Source organism: Anser cygnoides, chromosome 9, assembly GCF_040182565.1.
Source record: "Anser cygnoides isolate HZ-2024a breed goose chromosome 9, Taihu_goose_T2T_genome, whole genome shotgun sequence".
Classification (NCBI taxonomy): Eukaryota; Metazoa; Chordata; class Aves; order Anseriformes; family Anatidae; genus Anser; species Anser cygnoides.
Window position 1 is genome coordinate 2658304 of NC_089881.1, and position 8982 is coordinate 2667285.

The following is an 8982-nucleotide window of genomic DNA, read 5'->3' on the forward strand; positions in this document are numbered from 1 at the left end:
CAATTTTTTTAAGAATGCATTCTGTTAAATAATATTTATTTAATTTAAAGGTAACTAAAAAAAGGGCTGCTAGCAAGAAAAACTTTGAGCTCAAGGAGTTTCAGAGTTCCCCTCAAGCTGCACCACTAAAGAATGAACAGCCAGTGTCTTCTGACCACATTCAGCAAGATAGCTCTTCAACTCCTTTAAAATCTCCTCAAGCTGCTCAATCCACTGTTTCATTTCAAGACAATATGGCTACTCCAAGTGTTCCTCATAACAAATCAACACCAAACACTTCCAGCAAGCGAAAGCCAAGAAAGCTGGCTGTGAATTTTGGCGCACCAAAATCTTCAGAATAAATATGGTAGCTAGGTGTATTTTATTTTTAACTCTTCCCCCCACTGTTATGTTATATCATTTAAAAAAATCAGAAAGCTCTATTAAAAAGACCAGCCACTTTACGTTTAGTATAGAACAAAATACATTTTATTTGCTATGAATTTCAGGTTGTTACAAAAACAGAAAGTGATATTAAAACTTAATTATTTTGACTTAAATCAGGAAGAGGCAGGAAATGCTGAGTTAAGGTTACCATGCCATCCATTGTGCCTAGGTTTCTGAACAGTGGCTTACAGACTATACTGGGTAAGCAGCAATAACAGTGGCAACCTTAATTCAGAATCACTGTGCTTTTTGAGTGGGATATGGAGCAGTAATAAGTTGGGCATCAAACATTGCTTAGCATGACACTTTGTATTCTAGCTTATTTTTAAATAGTGTAATAAGATAAAAAGGAAAAACTATTTAAGTGCAGTTTTCATATTGGATCTCCAGGTCCTATTGAGTTGAATCAGTGTGATTAAAACTTAGCTACAGCAGAACTGCCAAATTCGCTGTAATTATGAACTGCTAGGTTTTATGCCAGGGGGCAACAATTTTACAACTTTAAAAATTCAGGTATTGTTATATCTCTACTACAGTGTCAAGATGTGGTTGCTGATGCAGAATCCGTTCCAGGAGATATATTTATAGGATGTATTGAATAAAAACATAGTTAAAAAGTAGAGACCTCACTGGTAAAGTACTTCTTTTCTATTTTTTTTAAGCTAGCAGCATTGACAATTTCTTTGTTTTCTGTTGATAAATTAACATGGATATCTACATAGCCCCCTAAAATGCCAGTGATATCCTGAAATCTAATAAGATGAGTGGAGTTCAAAGATGTCCATTTGTGTAGTATGGCTGTCAAAATTATGCTTACTCATAGTCCATTCTTCCCTCCAGTGTACCCTGAAACCTTCTGTATGGTGTGTTATTTTTTTTGTGGCTAGGCGACTTTTAGTATTTATTTTTGGTTTTGCAATAGAAGTTCTATGTAGAAAAATTGTCATTATGTTATTAGAAACTTATTACAGTTAGTTCCATAACAAAAAGTTGACTTGTGTTCTTGGAGGGAGCTATGTCATAAGAACTAATTACATTATGTGTAGTTCATGTAGAAAAAGAGAAGGCTCAGAGGTACCTGTACTATTTTTACCCACGTGTACTGTTCTTACATTAACGAGAATTCTTCAGTTTAAGAATTTGAAGCCTCAGTTGGTGCTGTTTACTGACATTTATTAGATTTCATTTGGCTTAATTCTAATCTGTTTGAGGAAAAATATTTTTCCTTTAAAACCAGCAGTTTAGAAATAAATAACATTCTAGTGATTCATTTTTATTGTTTCCAGACAGGTTTCATATTGGTTCTGCAAGTCTGTAGACTTTCTTTCAGTTCAACTTTCACATTATTATTATTGTATGGGATTTTTAAATATTAATATATCAAAATGAGCAGTAAACCCTATAAAAAGGATCATAGAGGTAAAAACAGGGCCAAGAAATTTTACTTCATTTTACTTAGTATTACAAACCTTGTAGAATAGTCTATATATAGTGTTAAAAATACATTGATTTTGTTGTTTTCTTTATATCCACGTAGTTTGAAGAAGTTTTAAAGCCATATATTCCACGAATGACAAGTTCTACATTTTGGTGATTTATTGTCATTAACAATGTGATACTGACAGGATGTTGACATGCTGATATTTCAGAAGTGTTTATATGAAATTTTGTTATGAGAGACAGTTGTTAGTCCCCTATATCCTATATGGATTGCCTGCTCATCAGAGACAAGATCTGTTCGGAAATTACTGTGATGGAGATTAGAGTGCATTAGGTTCTCATGCATCACCTGATCTTCCAGATTGTAGTCTCCTTTAAACTTCACCACGGGTGTCGTCATAAACTTAAGGTCATTATGATCGCTAAAGTGTTGTGGTTTTACTTCTGAACTTAGATTAAAATACAGAATTTGGTTATATCTGGATAGCCAATTTATGCAGATTTTGGAAAAAAAAAAGTTATGAAGGACACTATACCACTAATACCAGTAAAAACAGCAATTTTTATTAATCACTTCCTGTTTTCAGACTAACACCTCCTCCTTCTCTTCTGGTAGAATTGCTATATTTAATATATGTAGCTGGTTAAACACTTAATTCCGTAGCTGCTGCATATTGTATTAGTCCCTGGGTTTTAGTATATATATTCTGTGATACTGACTGTCTGGTGCCCAGTTAATTACAGTTCTACATGTCCTGGTACATATGACATCTGCATTGACCTATGCCATGTCCCCTATGATTTCAGTTTTATATTTTAATGAGGTGATTATGTTTAATTCATACAGGTATAAATTTAAGCATTTGTTTTTCTCATAGATATAAAGTATTTTGTAAGCACTGGAATTTTTCATTAGATCTTATACAGAGCAGTATTTTACTAAAAATCCAAAAGGGAAGACTTTTATGTGCACATTTTTGTAGTTTCTGATTTTTTTAAAATAACTTCTCATTGTTTATCTGCCAAGTGAAATGTTTTAAATTTGCATATGAATGGATACAGAATGTATTTTTTGTGCTGTTTAGTGTTAGTGTGCATTTGCAGATTTTTAGCATGTAGCTGCAGAAAGGACTGTGCAAAGATATTTTAAAATATGAATATATGATACACTGAAGGAAAAACATTCATAAGAGTTAAATGCTATATAAAACTTTAATGCAATAGAATAATTTTATAAATTGTGTCTGTGTCTGCTTGGATTAAATATTGAAAAAAAAAAAAAGCATTACTTATTTCCACTGTTTTATTTTCAAATACTATATGGGAACTTCTGTATGCTCCAAACCAAAATTTTAAGATACAAATTCATGTAGCCCAAGTTTTGTGATTCTCAGAAGCAGAAACTGCCCACCTCCTGTGAGCTATTTCTTGATGGCTTTCAACTACTATTCAGTTAAAGATACGTAATTTGTTAAAAAGGCTGTTGGTCAGTTTGCAATCAAAAGCATTTAACTAGATGGTGATCTTCTGAAAATTGTTTAGCACCTGTCACCTGTTAGATATAAAATAAAATAAAGCTAAGTAAAGGCAGTAAGAGTACTTTCTAGCAAGTTCAGTCTTAGTGGTTCTTATCAAGGTGTGAAGACAGCTGAAAAATAGGAGGAATAATGGGTGCCTGGAAGTGTTTGATAACCTCATGTGAAACCCTTTTGTGTATCTGGAGCAAAATATTATGCTGATATCTCTGCTAAAATAGAGTAAGGATAGGTACCTCATTTGTAACAAGGCTTTTGACTGAAACATAATGGCAAACTGTACTAAGACAGTGTAATGTGTTTAAATTTCTTCAAGAAAGACATGGCAAATTCTATTTTGTAATTAGATTTCTCCATAATAATAGCAGGTTTTTAAAACAACTGCCGAATTAATGTTATTAGATTTTAATCTTATTTTAGAAAGGGTAAATAAAATAAATCCCTTTGCCTTTGTACTGTGTGTATATGTGTGTGTATATATATATATATATAATGTGCTGGATTTCTTTGTCTCTAAGGTTATGTTCAAACTTGTTCCCTTTTAAAGCACAGTGAACACTGTAGTCGTGCCAGTTAATTTTCAGTACCTTCGGTTGTGACTTATGAATTTGGTTAGGATCTGTCTTTTGCCTACTACAGCAACAGGTGTTATTCTCCTTCTCACAGATTATTATGTGAATTAACATGATTAAAACGAATACAGTATAAAGATTGGAGTATACTCATAACGTGATGAACTGTGTAACTTTGTGTACCTGTATTCTGTATAGAACAGTCAGGGCTTGGTATATACATTCGGGTCATATTATATCACTAAAGAAAATGAAAAGAAGTAAAGGGATAACTTCACAATATACTAATTTGTGCATAATAAATCTCGCATAGACACTCCCATTCAAAAATTAAGTGACTTTTGTTCAGTTTAGTTTAGTTCATCTGATCTACTGTATAGATGATCCCTAAGAGTGAAGAAACTCAATATAGGAATGGTTATGTACAGTAAGGGATCTCTCTCTCTTTCTTTTTTCTGTTCTTTTGAGATGTGATCTCCATATGTATTCCATAATCAGCCTTCCTTACTAGTGAGAGACAGTTATGTTCTTCTCTTTCTGTCTCTGGAAAAGGGACACTGACCTCAAGGGCATAAGCGCAGTCTGAATACATATTCTTGGCCAAAAGAATCCAAATTCAGGTGTGAGGACCCATGAATATTGAGACTCTGATAAGTATTTGGAGGAATCAGATGTCATGAGGTAAGTAGCTGTTGTTTATTAACAAAAGAATCCATAGTTCCAACAGTTCCTTATTGCTGCAAGTTCTTGTGGGGGTGTTTACTTGTCTGTAATTACAAAAAAAACTTCCTGTTTTGTTTCTGCTCTGAGAGATAATATGACTCCAAGATAACAGAGGTAGTCTGCAAGCCAAGTGCAAACAATAAACCTGTTCTTTTAAAGAACAGAGAAAGCATTTTTCATTAAAACTTCTTATTTTTTTTCTGGTAAAACTTGGTCAGTAAGCCTTACTGCATTAACATTGCTTTATGAAAGTTGATAATCACCCTTAGACCTCTATTTTGCCTAACGGGAAGAAAGACAAAGGCTGGCAATCAAAAATTGACATGTGATTTCTGTGCCGCTAACAATAGCAATAAAATTCCAAGTCAGAAGCCTTTAGCATTTTGGGGGTAAAGGTCGAAGCAAGAACTGTGATTCCAGTGCAAGTGAGTGATCTGTTCTGAAGCAATTTACGCATGCTTTAGATTTAGCGCTAGTTTGGGGTAGGACTGTGACGCTTAATGCTGGCTCCTGATGTTTCTTCCAGTACATACTACTTTGAAACAGCTGGAACACTAACAGTCATTGCAACTTAACTCAGAGTAAATAGAAGACTGCTGGAACCTCTGAGTTTACTGAAACCATACTGTGATGGTTTTAGATTTTTTTTTCCTTTTGCTTCCCTTTGCTTTCTTTCTTTTTATTCCATTTTTTAAGTGGCTAGGTCTTACTGAGGCAACAGTTCTTAAGTACTTTTTCGTCCCTCTGTCCTCCAGCCCACCCTTTCTGTTGTTCTAATGTAAGCCTCACTGATGGTCATTTTCCTCTTTATTTTTAGTCTTTCATTTGAATTTCCAAACTCTGAAATCAACGCTCTTTTAAAGAGCTGTTCAGCCCTGGACTTTCTAGGTCCAAATGACGATTATTCATAGATATGTAGAAATGGTGTGCACACATACATGCATATAATTTCTTATTTTTTCAAGGCTGTTCACAGTTCTGTCATTTTCAGCCTACACCACAGTTTTAAGAGACACCCAGATGATGATAGACACTGTCTCGTATATACCCATTGCACATGCCTAAATGTAGGCATTGCTTAAGCAGATTTTAAAGCACAGGCAAATAATGAGTCAGTAACAGAACAAGTATACCATTTTTTCACTTGTTTTGGTAAATAAATTATTTAAGAGGTGGGTGGCTTAAAATTTTGTCCGAAGGTCCACCTCATTCTCTGTCAAGGGTTACTTCTGTCACAGAGCCAGTGGAACGGAGGGACTGCTGTGACTCAGGCACTTGAATGCAAAACCTAATGTATGTGGGCATGGTTTTGATGTGCAGTTCTCTAGTGAAAGGGCTGGCTTAACCAGTCGCTCGGTACTTGTTCCCACTTGATTGTGCCAGACTCTATATTACCATATTATGAAATGTATCAAGAAGTTCATCTGATTGAAACTTTTCCCATGTTATTTTTCAGCCTGATGAGTTCGCCATGGAGCCACAAGAACAGCTGTATTGGTACAACAGTTTGCAGTGGGAGGGCAGGATTATTTAGCAAGAGTGGAATTGCTTAAGAGACATCCTGCTCTACTCTGCGCTGGTGCGGCCTCACCTTGAGTACTGTGTGCAGTTCTGGGCACCACAGTACAAAAAGGATGTAAAACTGTTGGAGAGTGTACAGAGGAGGGCGACGAAGATGGTGAAGGGCCTAGAGGGGAAGACACATGAGGAGCGGCTGAGGTCACTGGGCCTGTTCAGCCTGGAGAAGAGGAGGCTGAGGGGGGACCTCATCGCAGTCTACAACTTCCTCGCAAAGGGGAGTGGAAAGGCAGGTGACCTATTCACTGTAAACACCAGTGACAGGACCCGTGGGAATGGTGTTAAGCCGAGACAGGGGAAGTTGAGGCTGGACATCAGGAAGAGGTTCTTCACAGAGAGGGTGGTCGCACACTGGAACAGGCTCCCCAGTGAAGCAGTCACTGCACCAAGCCTGTCCGAATTTAAGAAGCGATTGGACTGTGCACTTAGTCACACGGTCTAAACTTATGGGCAGACCTGTGCGGTGACAAGAGTTGGACTAGATGATCCTTATGGGTCCCTTCCGACTCGGGATATTCTATGATTCTATCCCATCACTGCCCAAAACTCAAATCAATTGCAAAGCTAAAATGCTAGATTAACCGATGTATTGTGATTGTATGTTGACTTCAAGAGAGTGGTAAATTGTGTCAGGAGGACAGGAGGAACTGCCAAGAACTATCATATGGTAAATTACTGCAGCAAAATTTGCCGAAAGTTCATCGCCTTTCATTTTAGGTCATCTGTTAATTTTCCAGGCAAGGCTTAAAGCATCAGCTATGTGGGCTGTATAACCAGTGGACAAATAAAAATTAGTGGGCTGTTTCTTTCTTAAAAGCAAACTGACCAAAGACACTGAGGTAAATATTTACATGATGTTAAAACTTCTTAAAATTCTAGAGCTAAGAAAATGGGTAAAATGAAAAATAGTTTGAAGCACAAGGAAGGGAATGTGCATCTTGACAAAATACAGCTAATTAAGGGAACCTAAAGGGGGGAAAAAAAGCATGAATTACATACAGGCTTTGCATCTTGCTTTTCTAGATTCCATTAGCTGAAATCCTGTTAGCATTGCCAATGACAAAATTTGATTCATACTCGAAGCCTAGGGAAGAGGCTCCTATGTAATGGTGACAACAGAAATGCATCTGAAAATACCTTTAGATAGATAGATATATATACACGCTATTCCAAATGCATTTTATTTAATAATTTGCACAGTTTAATTAATAATCTGGTCTTAGAAAATGTGAAGATAATGTTCTCTTTCTAGTAAGTAGGTCTACTGGATGTGTAGCACTGCCACCTCTCGAGGCCTATTTTAATTTGGATAACTGGGGAAAAAACCTCTTGCTTGCTTTCCTCTAAAAGTGTATGTGTTGCTGAGCATGGTGACATTTCTTACAAATACTCCATAAAAATTGCTCAAGGTGCAGGTTTTGTCGTTACTGCCAGAGATAATTTTGTTGTCCCTGATGTTCTGCTCTTTGGAATAACAAGTACTTTCCTTTGCTACAGCATTGGATGAGTCCCTAGAGTGCCTCTAGTCCTTCATTTGATTTGATATTCCAGTAAAAGATAGGACCAAGCACACTTTCCAGAGACTGAAGAAACGGAAGATTTCATCACAGAAGATGCAGAAATATGGGAAATTGCCGCTGCAGTAATTGGTATGTGATTCCAGTTGTGTAAATTCTCTGCCTTTTGAAACAGTAAAGATGGCACATGCATGCTCTAATTTAAATAGGAATACTGATATGGTAGTAGGTACTATCCATGTTGCTGTGCAATGCAGAACAGCTTTCAAGGGTGTCAGTACATCCTCACTCAAATGAATGTTTCTAGTCTGTGCTAAAATAAAATTGGGGCTTTTACTCATGTAGGCAATCAGATTTTTCTGAGGGTGACAGGTTTAGGGTAGACAAGTAATGCCTGTTTGGAAATAATATTATTTATGTCAAAATAACAAGCTGGTGCCAGATCAGTCATGTATGGACAAGCTGTGTATGTCTGAAAAAAATTTGTTACCTCCTTAGTTGCATTTCTTTTATCACATTGCAATTGGAACAATAAAATTAGTATTTCATAAGCATCTTTTATAAATTGAGCAATTCTCTTATACGTGCTATATAACCGAGATTATGCATTGCCTGCAACTATGCAAGTTGGTTCATGTTATCTTCTTTCCCAAGTATAAATAGTGGTTCTTTTCAAGATGCATCTAAGTTGTTATTAGTATGTTAAACCGAGACTGATTTGCATGAAGAATCAGTTACGGTTATTTCCATTCAATACAGTGAACCAGAGGGGTATGTGTTACATATAACAAACACAGAGTTTGTAAAAGAAAAAAGTAACTTGCATGTTTTTTCTTTGTGAAGTTTTGCTTCATTTTGCAGTGAGCTACACTCCACTTAAATTTATACTCTAAAAACATCAAAGACGTCTAGATGCACTTTTCCTGTTTTGTTTAAGTCTGGTTAGTTTTTGAATGTTTGTAAAGAGTTTTTAGTCTTTACCAGTTGCATATGTTGAATTTTACTTAGGGAGTTTTATTTGGAAGTTTGAAATAATTACCAAACAAAAGGAAAACTTAATAGTTGGAAAGAAATTTAGTCTTGATCAGATATAGTGCATCAGATACCTTTCTCTGACATATATGTATTAGCTTTCTGTTTATCTTAGATACTTATGCTCTAAAAGGCTGAGTAAAATACCTTTATTTTCTG

General features: G+C 35.8%; 1 protein-coding gene across 6 annotated transcripts in view; it reads left to right on the plus strand.

Moving 5' to 3' along the window:
• Positions 1-8982, plus strand: part of XRN1 (5'-3' exoribonuclease 1) — a 44092-nt gene that overhangs the window by 33149 nt on the left and 1961 nt on the right. For 3 of the 6 annotated variants that reach the window (XM_048062905.2, XM_048062903.2, XM_048062904.2), the window contains one exon: positions 51-3854. In XM_048062905.2, the coding sequence (XP_047918862.2) occupies positions 51-341 (291 nt within the window). In that variant the 3' untranslated portion in view covers positions 342-3854. Of the gene's footprint in view, positions 1-50; positions 3855-4525; positions 7924-8982 lie in introns of those variants that run through there. The other 3 variants (XR_010833483.1, XR_007162964.2, XR_010833482.1) reach the window with 3 other exon arrangements.